Source organism: Fundulus heteroclitus, unplaced genomic scaffold (genome assembly GCF_011125445.2).
Source record: "Fundulus heteroclitus isolate FHET01 unplaced genomic scaffold, MU-UCD_Fhet_4.1 scaffold_44, whole genome shotgun sequence".
Lineage (NCBI taxonomy): Eukaryota > Metazoa > Chordata > Actinopteri > Cyprinodontiformes > Fundulidae > Fundulus > Fundulus heteroclitus.
The window spans coordinates 896128-914945 of NW_023396857.1; the positions used below are offsets into that span (position 1 = coordinate 896128).

An 18818-nucleotide genomic window follows, 5' to 3' on the forward strand; every position below is an offset into this window, starting at 1 on the left:
GAAGAAGGTGCTGCTGCAGAGGGAAGAATGTAGCTGGACCCGTCTAAGGTTCTGACCCACATGGGCCTGTACTGTGGTGGATGCCTGAGGACCTCCCTGGAGTCTCAGGATAAGATCCTCAGTGAACCAAAGGCCAAAGAGCCGCAGCAGCTCCCAGGCTGAAGTCACGGATCCAGGTCCCTGCAGCGTTTACATGGATTCCCGCTCCAACACCTTTTTTTTGTTTTTCCTGGTACTCCGGATCACTGGTATTTCCAGTCCGGGTCCATTCAGGAACATCTGGAGTCATAGTCTCTGTATTCTAGTCAGCTTCCGCCATGACTGGGACGGCCTCTGCGTGTCGGTACACGCTGTGCCGTCACATTCAAGCCGATCTTCACAGCTTCCAAAAATAAATCTGCTGTGGTCTGACAACAAGCTTCGACCTTCCGTCGGACCCACGAAGGTTTGACGGCTTTTTCTGGGGAATTAAACTAATTTAGGTTTAACATCAGCACCTAAAATCCTGCTTATTTGTGAGCAGATGGGAGCCATGGGAAAATGTCTGCGCTGTTCTGATGAACCTGTGGTGTAAAAAGTTCCTGTTTGAAACCAGAACTCATTGTAGTTCTGCTCTGTGTGCTAAAGCCTCGACATGATCAGCCTGTTCTAAAGGCGGAGACGATGCAGCACGTGTTCCTGCCAGGGTAGCAGATGTTAAATCTGCAGATAAGACCACAGGCTCATCTACATGGTTTCATGTCAAATCTACGATACGATAACCTATTTCTGGATGTGCAGCAACATGTAGCACGGCCTGGTTACCGTGAGACGAAAGGTTATCGATGCACAAGATCAAAAAAGGGTTTTTAGAGGTTGAAAAATGTCTGTTTTTGTCTTTTGTTGACAAAGATCTGGTCTTCATCAGTGCAGTAAATCTGATGTTGACGTGTGGTGAGGTTCATGACCTCCAGAGTCGGATTTACTAAAACGTCACTAAAAACGCATTTTGCATTAATCGCTGCAAAATGTAATAAAATCCGTGAAGTCATTTTGTAATAGTTTCTGCTGTGTTATGTAATAACCTTACATTTTGTGGTAGTTATTACAAAATTTTATGGTGGTTGGCATTTTTTCACAAACAATACTGTAATAATGTGACAAATTATGCAATAAATGATCACAAACCAGTCTTTGTGGTCATCCTACTTAATGTACATTTGATAACTGTTATGCTGCGGATCCTAAACACGAAAACTTTTGATACTGTTCAATAAATGCCAAACATTTGGTTATTTTTGGCCGATCTTCATCAGGTTAGTGTGTATAACAAGTACTGTGAATTACCGGCGTAACCCACGAATATGCAGAAAATAACCTTATCTGCGTTTTATTACGCTTAGCCGTCTGAATTTATAACATAATGCTGCGTTACATGAGCTCGATTTTTCTAACTGAAACTCTGACCTTTATCGACCAGGGAAGCTGGGGAAGTCCAAGTTCACCACAAATCTCCCCTCAAAGCGCTTTAGAAGGCAAATAAATCTTATTTTTATCCAGAAACGTTTGGGTGGTTCAATCCAGTCATGCTGGAAGAGTTAAAGCTTATTCGTTCCGTTCCAGTCCGATCCTTATTATTGCAGAACCTGGTGTCTAGTTCAGTTTGTTTGGCCCTCTGGTAAATTGTTCTCTGACTTTGCAGTAATCCTTCCTCCTGAACAAGCATGTGGTGACAGTGGACAGCAGACTGCAACGAGTCTCTAACTTTGCAGCGACCGCTCTCTCTGAGCTTCACCCTCTCAGATTCTAACAGATCTATCCTTAATTTTGAAGAAATCGGTCCTGCCATGTCATCCAGCACACCAGAAACGATGAACGGCTATAATTCCACCTCCTGTGAACCAAATCACAGAGCGGCCAACACGTTCTTCATCATCATCTACAGCCTCATGTTTCTGGTGAGCACTTGTGAGCGCAACCGTTTGCTGGTGTGGACGCGTTTAGCCGGACTCAGTTGCTGTCCCTTTGTCCTCCTCAGGTGGGTCTGGTCTTGAACGGCTTCACGTTGAGGGTTTACTTCTGTGTGGCTCAGCATCAGGCATCCAGCAGCGTCACCATCTACCTGAAGAACCTGGCAGCCTCCGACTTCCTGATCAGCCTCTGCCTCCCGCTGCGCATCATGAACTTCGCCACCAACTCCAGCGTCATCCGACAGGTCTACTGCAACTTCGGCGCCTCGGCCTTTTATCTCAACATGTACGCCAGCATCCTGTTCATGGGCTACATTGCTGCCAACAGGTAGGACTGAGCTGGTACCTGGACCAGTCACACCTCATCAACCACAAACGTTTAACTGAAAGTATCTCATAGTGACTTCATTTAAAGACTGCATGTAAACCTTGATGCTCAGAAGGCCTTTGGTCCGGACGCAGCATCATACCATGTGTGGTATAAGCCTGCATGCATACATGCATGCAGTGGCGGCTCTACACGGAGTTACTCCCCGGGCGAGATCAGTGTCTCTGCTTGAGCCACAGTGGCTGGCAAAGTGAGCGCTATCCTGAGAGCGGCCCAGAAGTTGGAGCAGATCTCACAAAGATCCTTATCAGGCAAAAAAGTGATAAGCTCAAGTTTTTTTGATGGCAGGTCTTGAATTCCTGCACAGGCTGCACTGTCGTGTGACGAGTTTACATTCCTCTTCCAGCTACTCATCTGCAAGGAAATTTGTCAAAACACTGAATTTGTTTCCCACATTCTCCATCAATGAAAACCTGCCCTTGATGGCTGACATGGCTGCATCGATGACAACACTGAAGAATTCAGTCTCCAGCTTTGCTGAAAGGCTTGTCATGTGGTTCCTGCTTTGTAGACCTCAGACTTGTTTCCAAACATCCTTCATTCTCATTTCTTCACACGTCTGCTGCCATCTAGGCAGCAGCAAAGCCACTTGCTCTGTAGCCTGGAGACCTTGCTCTGTCCTCTGCTAAAGACTCAGAACCAGGTCTACATGCATGCTTGGAGACTGCATGAGTTTGCTGACAGGCTGTAAAGCAGATAGTGAGCAGATGTTGAAGCGCTACGACCTCCTCACACTGAGCCTCAGCGGTCTTTGGTGCTGTCTCTCACCTCCATTAAAGCCCCCTGGTACCTGATGGGCTCAACGCTTTGACGTTGCTCTCCCACCTCGTTTCTGCCCACATCCTCAAGCTGAGGCTCGCGTGGCTCTTTGGTACGGCCCGTCTTTGGGTGCAGGCTGAAGACAACGAGAAAAGTTCTGACAGGACTCCAAAGTAGCTTGCAGCATCAACAGATCCCTTAGCAGCATCACATCCAACCAAATCCGGTGTATGAGCCCCACATGGTACAAAAACCGCTCTGGGATTCTTTTCTAGGAGCCTGGCTTGAACTCCCTCATGTTTGTCCAACATGAGAAGTTGGGAATTCCCAACTCCAGAAGTCTCGACAGGATCATGGAGGCCAAGTGCTGTGCTGTGGACTCCTCTGCTTCCATAAATGCCATAAAAAGTTCCCTGATATTGGGCTTCTCCATCAGTGACTCCACTCTAATGGCCGCTGCCAACTGTGGCTTACATCTGGGGTGCAGTCCAGCGGTTGTTGTGACTTGCAGTTCCTCTTTCGACACGGTCAGGGTGATCAGCCCTGGCCATAAGGTCGACCGCTTTGAGAAAATGACCATTTGATGGAGTGAAGAGTGTTTCCGTGTGTCCACTCAGAGCCATATTTGCCAGGGATTGTTCAAAGTGGTGAGACGTGTCAGCACTGCTCTATCTAACCCTCCCAGCCTCCAAAAGAGGCGTCTCCTGCTTTTCAATGGTTTCCCCACTTCTTAACCGCACTGCCTGGTCCTTCCACGTTTTCCACAGCTGAGGCGTTCTGGACTGTTTTCGCATGTTTCCAGTCTGCCATTCCTGAACTGTTTAGTTCCTCTTGGAAAACAATTTGCAGCCAAAGCAAAAGCGGCTATTGTTCTTCTTTGAATACCGGCCAACTTCTTGCCATAGTTTCCCCACTAACTAGAGTCTTATTAACCCACTGGTGGAGACAACGTCTTCCATCACTCTCATTCCTACGGGTTAGAAAGCCAGGAGGCAGCTCACAGGGTCCACCGTCATGCAGAGGCAACATACTTGCGTACATTTATCTGTTTCTCCTCTTATTATTTCCCCCCCCCCCCCACACACACCCACCACCATCACTCACAACCAGAAGTCAAGACTAAAGCAGTTTACCTGTGTGACCTTCTAATCACTTTGCATCACTTGCTCTAGAAGCCATTTCACATTTCAGAAACATGTGCAGGAATAATAGGCCTGTAGTCAGGGTGTGACTTACTTTATCCACTAATTCTGGTAAAACATTGCACTGTAGAGCCCCCCCCCCCCCCCCCCCCCCATGGCTTTCCCTCGTCTCATTAAGCCTACAGCCGGTCCGTCTCTGTGCTTTCAGCGTCGACGCTGCGGATGCATCTTCTCCCAGCAAACAGTGAGAAGATGCCAATTCACCACACAGTGATATTATACAGACAATCGAAAACTGCTTTTGCACCGCAGATGGTTTTTCCTTTCTTTCATTTTTTTAAGCACTCAGGCCGCTGTCCCCCCCATGCAGCCCTGGTCGGCTGCCTGGTTTGCCCATGCCACAAACCGCTACTGCATGTATGTATGTGTGAGTATGTACCACGCTGCTAGCATTAGCAGACCAAGGAAATGGTGGTTAATTTTAGCAGCACAAACACATCTCTGCTGCAGATCTCAGGGGCAGATGTGGATAAAATTACATCGTATGAGTAGCTCGGTGTTATCCTTCACTGTAAGTTGCAGTGAACCATGAACTCTGAGGTAAAAAAGGCACAAGTAGATGCTACTTTCTCTGCATCTACTGCCGGTCCTTTCATTCCTCTTCTGCTCCTCAGAGAGATCGCGTGAAAAAGATCTCCCAAATCCTCCCTGGTCTTCTGAGGCCTTCCTCTTCTTCTCATAAACATGAACACAGTTTGCTTCTTAACTCTCAGCCATGTTCAAAGTCTGCGGTGAGAGCAGCCGAGCTACAATGAACGGCTAACACGATGCTAGCCGCTAAGCTAGCCGCTAAGCTAACCGCTAAGCTAACCGCTAAGCTAACCGGATACATAAACATTAAAAGTGCGCAGCAAGAGGAAACTAACAAGGAACGAGCACACTGGCGTTAGGTGTCATCACGATAGGCATGTGGGACAACCAGTAGATTAGATGATGCTCCTGCAACTGGAAGCCGAAGATCGTCCACTATACATTTAAGATTAATGCTTTACACACAATTATCTTCATACATTTTAAGTCCTAATTACCAGTTGTTTCAAGTTTTAAGTCTCTATGTTATTTTTGTTTGTTTGCTAAAAAATTGTGAAACTTTTCTTCCATCACATATTGGGGATATTCTCAGCCTGGGTGTGTGAATTTTGTTATAAACAAAATAAAACATTTAGTTATAATATTTATATTAGTTATAAAAGTTATAAAATGCTAAAACATTAAGCCAAGTCAATATGGTTCCACAAAACAAACATTACACGTAGAAATTGTAAGGAATACACAAGAGCATTTTGAATGTGAGGGAATGACACAAACAAGGCAAACTGGACACAAATTGCTTGATTTCATTCACCCCAAATATGTGATCATGCCATTTGTGTTCACAAGGCCAAAGCTGTGCAAACATAAATACATTTTTACAGATATAAAAAACATTTGCAATGCAAATTAGCAGTGCAGAAATAGATGTAACCACAGACAATAATAGCACATCCGTCTCCAACTGAAAACCTGAAGTTAATGAACTTAATTTCAGATCATAAAGCTGAAAGTTTTCCACTTTCACAGTGAAATCTTCCTCGTTCAGCAGGAAACACCCTTGTTATTAGTTTTTGTTCTTCCATTGATTCATGCTCTTCTGCTTTTCTTGCAGAACATCCCACTTTCTTAGTTTCCTTCTTACTGTAGAATGTGAAGCAGTGATGACGCAGCCTTTGTGTTGAAAAACATGTGTGTGGGTCTAAATGTGAGGTTTTGCATGTATAGCTAATGTGCTCAATGGATAAGTATTTTTTTTATTTTATTTACATTTTTAGTCACAATCGTTCTTCATGGGGGTTTACTTTTACAGCTCCAGAAAATCCCATGTTGATCACAACCAGGGGAGGTTTACGGATAATTTAGCAATAAAAATATAGGAGCCAGGGGGGACTGGAATACATTTCTTTACCAAGGGCAGCGGTACATTCACTTACGAGTGTCCTAGCTAACATGTATTTTGAAATAAGAGCCGTCTCTCAGACAGTTTTTTGCTTTTAACTAAGAGCTACAATTAAGCTAACGAGCTTCAGACGTCTCACCACTAGTGGGCGCCATAGTGAACGCTGCATTAAGTAGCCTGGTGATGGGGACGAGGCGTTTAACTTTATAAGAGAAACAAAGGAGACATTGGGAAAGGGAGAAACTTTAAAATTGAAAAGAAACCTGCAGAGAAAGTTGCAAGTAAGTGCAAACGGCGCTATTTAACCACAGCTGGCAAAAGTAATTCAGACTCTGAAAAGGAGATTTTCCTGAAAACCTCTAAATTATGGCGGAAAAAGCAAAAATCCTTCAATAAGATTACGGATTATAGAATTATTCAATTCAGCCCTTGGTCTCCATCAGCATCTTAACGCAGTCTGAGCTGTACTGTAGTTTAATAAAATCCATTTATTTCAGTACATTCTAGTGTATTGTGTTTTATACAATTTAAGTACATTTATCTTATTGTATTTTAATGGGGGAAGTTGATTTGACATACTATCAATTTAAATAATGAGCTCTAACTCAGAATCAGTTAAACTATTTAGTCTAGGCACCACTGTAGCAACTATACGTCCAGCTGGGACCTGAAAATTAACGGAAACATCCGTCACAACGTCCTAGAATGATCAGCGTGGAGACAGACCGGCATTATGAACAACTGCAGCGGAAGTGTTCTGGCTTCTGCGTTTTTTCAGGAAAATCACCGCGCTCCTTCTCCTTAGGCCAACCGCTGTTTATCGCAGCTCACAGATCTGGATTTAAACAACGTGATGCTCACCGTTCAGCTTAGCTCTGAGTCTCAGTCTGTGATACAAAAGAGGTACATTTAATTGTAAAACTACAATATTCAGTCTAATATTTGCAGAGCAGGCTAGAGCTAACATACCATCACAGCACGAGGCAAAGTGACGACAAACAAAGGGTTTCCCAGTCTTCTTCTTCTTCTTTGATGGCAGATTGCCTTTTAGGTTTATACCACCACCTACCATATCGGAGTATCATGAATCAATTCAATTCAATTTTATTTATATAGCGCCAATTCATGAAACATGTCATCTCGAGGCACTTTACAAAATCAAATTCAATCATATTATACAGATTGGTCAAAAATGTCCAGTTGATTGCATCAAGTCTCTCCAAGCAGCATTCACTCCTCCTGAAAGAGCGTAGAGCCACAGTGGACAGTCGTCTGCATTGTTGATGGCTTTGCAGCAATCCCTCATACTGAGCATGCATGAAGCGACAGTGGAGAGGAAAACTCCCCTTTAACAGGGAGGAGAACCTCCAGCAGAACCAGAACCAGGCTCAGTGTGAACGCTCATCTGCCTCCACCCACTGGGGCTTAGAGAAGACAGAGCAGAGACACAGAAAGCACAGAAGCTCACATTGACCCAGGAGTACTTTCTATGTTAGAGAAGACAGAGCAGAGACACAGAAAGCACAGAAGCTCACATTGACCCAGGAGTACTTTCTATGTTAGAGAAGACAGAGCAGAGACACAGAAAGCACAGAAGCTCACATTGACCCAGGAGTACTTTCTATGTTAGATGGTAATAGAGGATGATCTGCCTCCCCTGATGATGTCACAGCTAACAGAACATCAGACCAGGTGTACCTTCTATGAAGAAGGCACACCTGTTTGGTGCTGATTGTGAGACCAGCACCAAACATTAAATTATTTCAGGTGAAAACATCTGTTCCTGTTATTATGGCTGAAAACAGGAGGATTTCAGTCTGATTTACAGTTTTCTGGGAGTTTGTTCCAGATCAGTGGGGCATAGGAACTAAATGCTGCCTCTCCATGTCTGGTTCTGGTTCTGGTTAAAAACAAGCCATCAGAATTTAAGTCCAAATAAGAAGTGCGTGTGAACTGCTGTTGAGTCTTGTCCCGTACATGGCCCTGACCCTAGCAGAACCAGTAGAACCCATCAGACAGCGGCACCGTTCAGGAGCAGGACCCAGCCTGGTTACAGTTCAGAGAACAAACGGATCAGCACATCTGGACAGGGACCGACCCACAAATCAAACGGGGACATTTTTGGGTTCCTGTTTTCACAAGTTGATTTTTTATCTGATCGCTGGCAGAGCAACAAGTGATGAAGGTGAAAACATGAAAACAGAACCTCAGACATTCCTTTACAGCAGGTTCTGATCTCACCTGTCTGCTGTCTGTGTGGTTTTCTACCTGTGGGCGTGGCCCTGCGGCGCTGCAGGCTCACCTGACCTCTCATGTCACCTGTCCGGACCTTTTCACTCGCCCCACAGAGACGAGGTCTTTGTGTGAACGACGTGACACGAGAGTCTCACAGCGAAAGATTCAGGATGTGGTTTCTTGAAGGTGAAGACGCTCACTAACTTCCTGCAGTCTGACGTTTCAGTGGTGACAACATTTCACAAAGGTCTGCAAACACAGATAATGGTTAACGCCTTCATGCAGACGAATAGATCACTCAGCAGTTTGACTTCCTGAGCCAGCAGGCGTTCCTGTTGCCTTAAAACTCCTGAACGTTTTTCCTTCAGCTCATTTTTCACTCATCATCAGTCTGAGCTACAAATTAAGGCAAATCAAGAATCCTAAAGTCAAGGAATGACGTTCATGTTGTCAGAAATAACATTTGTTGACAGCATGAGCTTCACCTACCATAGATAGCTTAGTGAGGACTTCAGAACCGGGTCCATGTTCTCTACGTTCTTAGTCTTAGTGAGGACTTCAGAACCGGGTCCATGTTCTCTACGTTCTTAGTCTTAGTGAGGACTTCAGAACCGGGTCCATGTTCTCTACGTTCTTAGTCTTAGTGAGGACTTCAGAACCGGGTCCATGTTCTCTACGTTCTTAGTCTTAGTGAGGACTTCAGAACCGGGTCCATGTTCTCTACGTTCTTAGTCTTAGTGAGGACTTCAGAACCGGGTCCATGTTCTCTACGTTCTTAGTCTTAGTGGAAGGACTTCAGAACCGGGTCCATGTTCTCTACGTTCTTAGTCTTAGTGAGGACTTCAGAACCGGGTCCATGTTCTCTACGTTCTTAGTCTTAGTGGAAGGACTTCAGAACCGGGTCCATGTTCTCTACGTTCTTAGTCTTAGTGAGGACTTCAGAACCGGGTCCATGTTCTCTACGTTCTTAGTCTTAGTGAGGACTTTAGAACCGGGTCCATGTTCTCTACATTCTTAGTCTTAGTGGAAGGACTTCAGAACCGGGTCCATGTTCTCTACGTTCTTAGTCTTAGTGGAAGGACTTCAGAACCGGATCCATGTTCTCTACGTTCTTAGTCTTAGTGAGGACTTCAGAACCGGGTCCATGTTCTCTACGTTCTTAGTCTTAGTGAGGACTTCAGAACCGGGTCCATGTTCTCTACGTTCTTAGTCTTAGTGAGGACTTCAGAACCGGATCCATGTTCTCTACGTTCTTAGTCTTAGTGAGGACTTCAGAACCGGGTCCATGTTCTCTACGTTCTTAGTCTTAGTGAGGACTTCAGAACCGGGTCCATGTTCTCTACGTTCTTAGTCTTAGTGAGGACTTCAGAACCGGGTCCATGTTCTCTACGTTCTTAGTCTTAGTGAGGACTTCAGAACCGGGTCCATGTTCTCTACGTTCTTAGTCTTAGTGGAAGGACTTCAGAACCGGGTCCATGTTCTCTACGTTCTTAGTCTTAGTGAGGACTTCAGAACCGGGTCCATGTTCTCTACGTTCTTAGTCTTAGTGAGGACTTTAGAACCGAGTCCATGTTCTCTACATTCTTAGTCTTAGTGGAAGGACTTCAGAACCGGGTCCATGTTCTCTACGTTCTTAGTCTTAGTGAGGACTTCAGAACCGGGTCCATGTTCTCTACGTTCTTAGTCTTAGTGAGGACTTCAGAACCGGGTCCATGTTCTCTACGTTCTTAGTCTTAGTGAGGACTTTAGAACCGGGTCCATGTTCTCTACGTTCTTAGTCTTAGTGAGGACTTCAGAATCGGGTCCATGTTCTCAGTGATCAGTTCTACTAAAGATAAACATGGATTAGTTTCTCCAGATCCTGCTGAGACATTAGTCCTTTAATCCTGGAGATGTTCTCCAGGTGGTGGCCAGAGGGGAACCCGGCTTCAGCAGAGGGTCCATATGGTCAGGGAGGAAAATGTTCTGCTTCAGAGGATGTACCTCCTGGGGTCCGTTCTTCGTTCGTTGCTTAAAACATCCGAGATCAAATGACACATCCAAGATGATTTCATCCGGCTAATCCTGATCCGGCTAATTGGGTTCTTCAAACACACCTGTTGTTTATGATTAGTATGGCTGGATTGAGTTATCTGAGACAACTGCGCGTTCATGCGTTTGTTTAAAAGGGGAAATGTATCGATAGTAGAAACAATGATCAGCAATGCTGCTATTGGCTGTTCAGCATGAACAAAGAACGCCCACAGTTTTTCTCCCAGCAGAACAAGAGCTTTAATGGAAGGTTATGCCGAATTTGAGTCATTAATTAAAACACCTAAAAATCTGTTAAAGCCAGCAGAGAGGGCTGGCAAAAAGTAGCAGACAAATTAATGCATAAATACTGTCCATGGTAGATGTTTCTATCACTTTCTACAGTATGAATTTTTGCATTTTAATAATTTGATATTATTTGTTCTTTTATATCAGAGCCTCTACGGGACCCACTAGAACATGGGGACAAGTAAAAGTGAAATACAAGAATATTCTACAAAATGGTAGCCTTTAATTATTATACTTTATTTTAAAAAGCCACTTGTTATGTCAAGAGATCCAAATTTCAGTGTCATTCCTTAGACACTGGAAGTAAAGGACGCGTGCAAACTGGGAATTTTAACAAAAAATAAAAAAATCTTTATCCATAAAAAATTAAAATTTTCCTTTTCCAAGTTATCCACAGTTTACACGGTAAAACTGTATTGCTCCGTGTCTAGATAATCCATCCATAGTTTTTTCTAATACAATATACGGCTCGACAGGAAGCAAGCCTTTCAAAGTAAAACTAAACTTCACAATAAAATGGCCCGAACAAATCTTCTTACTGAATAGGATAAAAATAAAAAGCAAACCATCATACAAATAACTTAAATATTTTATATTTATGGCTCCAACACCACTTTTTCCTCTTTAAAGCCACTGTTAAATGATGTGTTTGTCTGTTTATAACAGCCACCAAGAAAATGCGCTAAAGGATCCTGCCTATTGCGCAATACGCGATTAATTCGAAAATCTCTGCAAATTATTCTTGCACCTTCCGCAACAGGTTGCAGTCGTAAAAATGGACATGGCTACGGCAGACTTCCCATCTCCTCCGCTTATACAGCTGTGATCTAATCTTGTTTACATGAAATAAGCCTGCTCTGGAGCAGGTTTAAGCTGGCGCACATGTTGCTATGACAACAAGTGCAGGATGTCTTTCGAAGAACCAAACGATCCAAGATCAGGCCAAATCGTCAACAATGAAATCCTGCTAACTGAGTTAGCGACGTACGAAGAACGGACCCCAGCTCAGATATTCTGGATGAGATGTTAGCAGCCTTCAGCTTTTCTGACTTGTTGGATCTGCTGTCTCTAATCTACAGACTAGATCTGTACGATTTTCCCAAAGTCAAAACTATGATTTATTTCAACCATAATTCAACAAAAATGGTCGCTAGATGAAGATAATTGTAAACAATGACAATTTAAACCAACAAATGTAACAGTTTTTATTAATCAGAATAGTATTAATAGAACAGCTTTTAACTGAGTTGGACATCAATCCTTGTTGAACATAAAGAGCAAATGTTAAATATTAAACCGTCTGACCGTTACTTAATGCTGTGGTGAGATTCCTAAAATTGCGATTACATTGTGCAGTTCCACTCTAACAGCCTAGAGGTTTTCTACAGGGTTCTGGTCAGGGGAGATTGCTGGCCAATCATCAGCGGTACCATCACGGTTATTGGACTATGGTTCTGTTTCTCCTGAGCACAGGTCAGACGCCTGGTGCAGCTTTTCCTCCCACACTTCTTCCTTCCACTCAATTTTCTGTTGATGTTCTTGAATCCAGAGCTCTGAGAACACATGCTCCTTCAGCAGTGGCCTGTAGGGGCTTCCCTCAGGGTGTCTTCTGGACCTCAGTCGGGTCTTCCCCGCTGCATGAAGACTCTCAAGTTGCTCAAGCAACCAGCCTGGCAGGATAAACCGGCGGAGCGTTTATTCTGAGGGTCTATTTACCCGCAGTGTGAACAACCGGGTTTCTGGACCTGGGTCAGGCAGAGCGAAGGTGACATGAAACTCACGTCTGTTTCTGTTTCCTCACAGCTTGTCTGGAGATACACACAAGCCTCAGGTCTACAAATATAAACAGCAAAAATGAGAAACTTTGAAGAGCAAATTAGTTTTTATGCTTTTTCTTTCTCTGGGATAAAATGTTTTCTTGCGTTCCTTGTAGTGATTAAAATAATTTAAGGGTATTTTGACACCAATAATGTAACAGATGTTGAGTTAACTAAAGCACTTCTCAGATCGGGTCAGAGTTTATTTCCCAAAGTTCAAACATGAAACTGGTTTAGCTCTACTGCCCCCTGCTGGCATCAGATCGTAATTACACTTTTTGCTTACACCAAACATAACTTTAACAACTTGACTGTTTATCTCTTTAATTGTTAACAATGATGTACATTTCAAATCCAATTTAGAATAATTTATATATATTTTCCTTTATCTTGTTGTTTTAGCTGACATTGTTCTAGATAAAACATCTTGAATGATCTTTGTAGATTTAATTAGGTTTATGCCAGACCTTCAGGACTGCTGAGCCAGACCAAACCTTTAATTCAATTCAGTTCAATTTTATTTATATAGCTCCAATTCACATCCCATCATCATCAAGTCTCTTTCCAAAGTCAGCTTCCATCAGATCCTCCAGGTTGGTGAGAAAGTTTCCTCTCTAAGGAAACCCAGCAGGTTGCATCAAGTCTCTCCAAGCAGCATTCACTCCTCCTGAAAGAGCGTAGAGCCACAGTGGACAGTCGTCTGCATTGTTGATGGCTTTGCAGCAATCCCTCATACTGAGCATGCATGAAGCGACAGTGGAGAGGAAAACTCCTCTTTAAAAGGGGAGTTTTCCTGACCTGCGGTCCTTTGCCGCATGTCTCTCCCCCTCTTCCACCCACCTTCCTGTCAGCCTACTTTCAGAAAAAGCAAGCCACTAGAGCCACAAAAACCCCCCCCCCCCAAAAGAAGAAATAGACCCTGATGTCCTCCAGCAGCCTAAGCCTATAGCAGCATAACTATAGAGGTAGCTCAGGGTAACATGAGCCACTCTGACTAGAAGCTTTGTCACAAAGGAAAGTTTTAAGATTAGTCTTAAAAGTAGACGGGGTGTCTGCCTCACGGACCAAAACTGGGAGTTGGTTCCACAGGAGAGGAGCCTGATAGCTAAAGGATCTGCCTCCCATTCTACTTTTAGAGACTCTAGGAACCACCAAATCATGAACAGCTGCTGGTCACATAAGACCATCCACATTAGGACTCCATTAAACTTTAACACAGATCTGACTATAACCTGTTAAACCATCTCATAACAACTCTCTGAATGTGATAACTTTACTTAAACGCCAACATTTCTGGCTGGTTGGAAAATAAATTTCTTGACCAAAATAACTGCTGCTGGAATCAGTTTGATGTCGTCGCTGACTTTATGACACCTTTTTGTTCGCTGCAGGTTCATGAAGATCGTCCATCCTTTAGGAAATCACTTCTTCCAGACGACTCGAGCTGCTTACATCACCTCCGTACTGACCTGGGGCTTCCTGCTGGCGATGACCAGCACCTATGTGGTCCTCTCCCTCCTCACCCAGGAATTAGAACAAAAGTTAAAGCAGGGCAGTCCCTCCGGGTTCGTGAGCTGTGACGACCTGCACAGCCCGCAGCTGAGCCTGCTCTACAAAATCATCCACAGCTGCTCCGCCATCATCTTCCTGGCCGTCCTCGTCTCCCTCGTCTTCTTCTACTACAGCACCTCCCGCAAGCTGTCGCTGGCACAGAGGAGTCAGGCCACCTCCAGCAACTCCAAGAAGCTGGCCAAGTCGCGGCGGAACATGCTGGTGCTGGTGACGGTCTTCTGCGTCTGCTTCGTCCCCTACCACCTCATCCGCCTCCCCTACGCCTTCAAGAAAAGTCTCTTCTGCAACTGGAGCTGGTTCTTCTACCTGAAGGAGCTGTCGGTCCTGGTGTCCGTCCTGAACGTCTGCTTGGACCCGCTCATCTACTTCATCTTCTGCAAGGCGTTCCGGGCTCAGATGAGCGTGAGGCGGGCGTCCAGAGACGCCCCGAGTCCGACGCAGGCGGACGTCTCCGAGCGGAGGAGCAGCAGCGGGTGGCTGAGGAACATGAGGAAGATGTCGGTCATCTCTCTGACCAAGCAGTCCAGCGTGCTGTAGACGCCGAACTCCTCTGTTAGGACACCAATCCAGACAGGAAGCTGAGGAAACAGCAGGAGACTTGTTAGACGGTCTCTGTTGGACCAAATCAGCAGAACGTAACGGCAGTCCTTCTGCTTTACACTTATTATCAGTTCATCCAGAACTTTTATGTCCTCATCTGAGCAGGACGGACTCAAAGGACAGGATGTCCTCACCATCCGGTCCATAAGCACCAGGGTTTCTGAGAAGATGTCTCCTCCAGACCATCTGTGTCCTCGCCCACCGTGGGGACGACCTACAGCCTTCCACAGTTTGGCTCATGTTTAGGTTGCTGTGCGTAGGAATATTTTAGTTTTGTGAAACTCTTTCAGGTCCAGAAGCTTTTCCCCAGCAGCCCCCCCCCCCCCCCCCCCCCAAGGCCACCGTCAGCCTGCTGGTCTTAGCCACCAGCTGTGATGCCTCCAAGCGGCGCTTTAGAACAGATCTTCATCTGAAATAAAAAATATGCTGAGTGGTAAAAGCTCTATGTGGAGAGCAGGTTCCTCAGTGGACGCTAGTTAGCTTAGCTTAAAGCTGCTCACAAATATTCAGATCAGAGAAATAAACCAGAGATTTACAACAAATACGTGTTTAGAGCTGATATAACAGACGCTGTATTTCTTTAACTTACATTTGTAAATTAGCTGTAAAAACACAAGAGCTGAGCCAGACAGCAGAGCTGAGGCTCTGATATCCGGAGGCAGCAGGAAGTGGAGCCGCTGCCGCCCATAAATAAAATGAATGAGTGCAGTTCATTAATTTTATGTTTAGTTCCTGTAACAGTGAATAGTTCTTCATAATCAGTCAAATCCTGCTAAGACGACAACAGCTGATGGGTTCATCCAAACAAGACGGCGACTAAACAATAAGCATTGAATGTGTGGCTGTGAAAAAGTATTCACCCCCTTATAGCTGTTCCATAAATTAAATGTTTCAGATCATCAAACGTTAATATCAGACAAAGACAAGCTGAGAAATACTAAAATCTCTTTCTTTAAATAATGGTTCCTGTATTTTTGGGGGGAAACTATTAAAACCACCCTGACTGTTGGGGGTGAATACTTTGTGCGCTGAAGGTTCGGCTCAGCAGGAAACGGTTTTCAGGTTGGACGCTGCGGTGTTTGCTGTCAGTCTGTCAGGATTCATGACAGACTGACCCCCCCCCCCCCCCCCCCCCCCCGCACTGATGGGAGGCCTGAGGGTCAACGTCTGTAAATACTTATATCTACGTGCAATAAATGAAGTCCTGTTACCTTTCCACATGAACAATGTTTCTGTTCATCAGTGATATTTTCAGAGGATTTTACACAAACGTTTCAGCTGAAGGGAAGTAATAAACACGTATTATAGGGAAGTTACATGTAGCCCAGTTCCCTGAACAATTAGGTCAGGAATGTCTCTTTGTGTCTTTGTGTCTTTTTGACTGTTAATAAAATAAACTATGATTTTTATCCAGTTTTTGATTAACTTTTGTTTAAAGGTTAAAAAATACACACATGTTGAAATGCTGAACCTGTTTAAAAAGTGTCCATATTTTCCATAAATCAGTTATAAAGCAAAACTGTAACAAGGCAGCGGCTCGTTAGCGACTCCAGAGTCCTAATTATCCAGCGTGGATGAAGGCCTCAGGCCAACGACCGCTGGCTCTCCAGTCCACCACTGTGGCTCCTAATTACTTCTGCTAAATATGATAAGGATGGAGCAATGTTTTAAAATCTATAGGTAATAAATTAATGCTGTTTTTTGACACCAATAATGTAAGAAATATTTTCTGTAGTGTACATTGTTTTTGGTCTTCTGGTTGATATTACGTCTGTTTATAGTGTCGTTTCTATGAACCAAAACTTGAATGTTGCATTAAAGAAAATGTATTAATTCTCTTTTGCTGCAAAAAGGGAACTAAAAGTAGATGATATTTTCTTTAAATGAGGGCATTTATCTTCAGACTTAACAGGTAAATAAGATTATCTGCCAAAGGAATGTGTATTTTGACCCTTAATACAAGATAATTAGATATCTGCACTTTAAATTAGATGATGGAGATGAGTTGATCTTATTTTAAGGGCAAAAATCTATTTCCACTAGGAGATCATTTCAACTTGCTGCTCAAATCAAGGACAAACACAGTCATTTCAAGAAGATTTTACTTTTAGTTCCCTTTTTGCAACGTTTGTAAGAATCCAATGCTTTATTTAATAAGCTTATAAAATAGTTTTTCTCTTTTATTTAAAAATCTAAACATATTTCTTGCAGTAAATATTGTAAAAACTTGTAATCAGGTTTTTGTGGTTGTAAACAAATTCTTATTAGCTGGACCAAAGGCAAAAATGGCTCCTCGGGTTGTAAAGGTTGCCGACCCCTAATCTGTCAATAAAATGTTTTTAATTGTGATAATATGAGCGGTGCAGATGGAGAGAGGATGGTTCTTTTCCATGTTTATGAAAATTAAGAGGAACATGTATGGAACATAAATAAATAATGTCTTCAGACACGTGTAACAAGTTTAGACATGTGGAGCATTCATGTAAATTTCTACAATACGAAAAAAAATCATAGTGTAACCAAACAATTAAACTGAAGGAAACTTTATTAAAATTATAATTGACATTTTTAAATTAGGACACCTCCACATTTCTTCCCTGACAGAATGACTTAAATCAGGTGCTGATGAGAACATGGCGTCTGGTTTGGTGCTCCTGACGGCTGCAGTGAGAGCGGACCATGGTGAGGTCCACGGACCCGTCAGAGGCCTTCAGGGAGAACCAGCAGCTCCTGAGTCTGGTCAGGGTTCTAAGGAGGATCTGGAGAACATTGAGAACATCAGCCACCACGCCCAGATCTGGACATTCAGCCTGAGAGCCAACTGCAAGATGCAGATCTGTTCACCATAAAAACAGGAAGTTCTACAGGAAGTTTCCCTAATATTGCTTTAGGGGCTACTGCTAGAATATTAGTCTGCTTTAATGTGTGCTGAAATAAACTTTACGGCAAACGTTTCGTGGTCAAAGCTTGTCAGTGATTGGTCGTTTGGTTTTAGCGTTCTCCCAGCACCTGTACCTGTTTTCCAGCGCTTACATTCACGTTACATTAAGAAAATAACCAAACTAACTGCCTGATCAATGTTCACGTTCTGTCTACATGAAATGCAAAGACGCTTGTTGGACCCATTTGTTTTATTGAAACCAGTAAATTTAGATTGTTTAATAGTATTTAAGTTCCGACACATAAAGCAAAGTTATAAAGACCTTTAGCTGGTGTTTCACTAGCTGATACTAAACATGGAGGCTTTAATGACCACAAATCTGTTAAGAAGAAACATTTCCTCAGATGTAAAGATTGATTTTAATTTAGTTTTAGATGCTCCTGCTGCCAAACAGAGATCTAGGAAGTCTGCATCCTTCAAATTAATGCGATGTTTATATTGGTCACGTCTTTCCAAAAGGTTTACAGTGAATCACTCATTAAAGTCTAAATAAATTTACCACTTCACTGTTGCTGGAGTTGGGATCAATTCAGTTCAATTTTATTTATATATTCATGATACACATCATCTCAAGGCTCTCTCCAAAGTCAAAGTCAGAGCAGTTCATTTAAAACCTACAAAAATCAGTTATTTCTCACCATAAAATAATCTGAAAATGACAGAAATGGTCCGGCTTCACTGGTTCTGATCATATTCTGGTTCTGGTTCTGCAGGGAGGATGTTGCTGCAATGATCCTGCAGGAGGAGAAGTCATTTCTCCTGAAGTTTACATGGAGCTCCTTTCAGAGCCGATCCACACAGCAGTTCCTCAGCTGATTGGAGAACATCCCAGAAAACCTCTTAGTGACGTCAGAACTTTCAACACTGGTTCTTAATTGCAGCAAACAGTGAAGTCTGTCATTAAATAAGAGCTCAGAGTAAACAAGGAGAAGAGGACAGGCTGCTGGTGGAGTGGAGCACCGAAACCTTTTTGTTACGGCAGAAAATGCAAAAAAAAGTAAAAGAAAGGAAATGAAACTGTTAATGATGGAGAACAACAGGGGAGTCTGTAAAACCCAGGAAGATTCTAAATACTGGAAGGTGATTGGTTGGCAGGTCCAGGT

At 43.5% G+C, this 18818-nt stretch overlaps 1 protein-coding gene across 1 annotated transcript; it reads left to right on the plus strand.

Moving 5' to 3' along the window:
* Positions 1-1816: 1816 nt before the first annotated feature.
* LOC105915339 (P2Y purinoceptor 13) lies at positions 1817-15086 on the plus strand. Its single transcript, XM_036131453.1, has 3 exons — positions 1817-1937; positions 2018-2277; positions 13994-15086. The coding sequence occupies exons 1-3, from the start codon at positions 1827-1829 to the stop codon at positions 14709-14711; spliced, it is 1089 nt and encodes a 362-aa protein (XP_035987346.1). The 5' UTR covers positions 1817-1826; the 3' UTR covers positions 14712-15086.
* Positions 15087-18818: the final 3732 nt, after the last annotated feature.

Bases quoted from the DNA above. Each gene is read 5' to 3' on its own strand.
- LOC105915339 (XM_036131453.1), top strand. From the start codon at position 1,827: ATGTCATCCAGCACACCAGAAACGATGAACGGCTATAATTCCACCTCC. The intron at 1,938-2,017 runs GTGAGCACTTGT...TGTCCTCCTCAG, and splicing joins TCTACAGCCTCATGTTTCTG to GTGGGTCTGGTCTTGAACGG. The intron at 2,278-13,993 runs GTAGGACTGAGC...TGTTCGCTGCAG, and splicing joins GGCTACATTGCTGCCAACAG to GTTCATGAAGATCGTCCATC.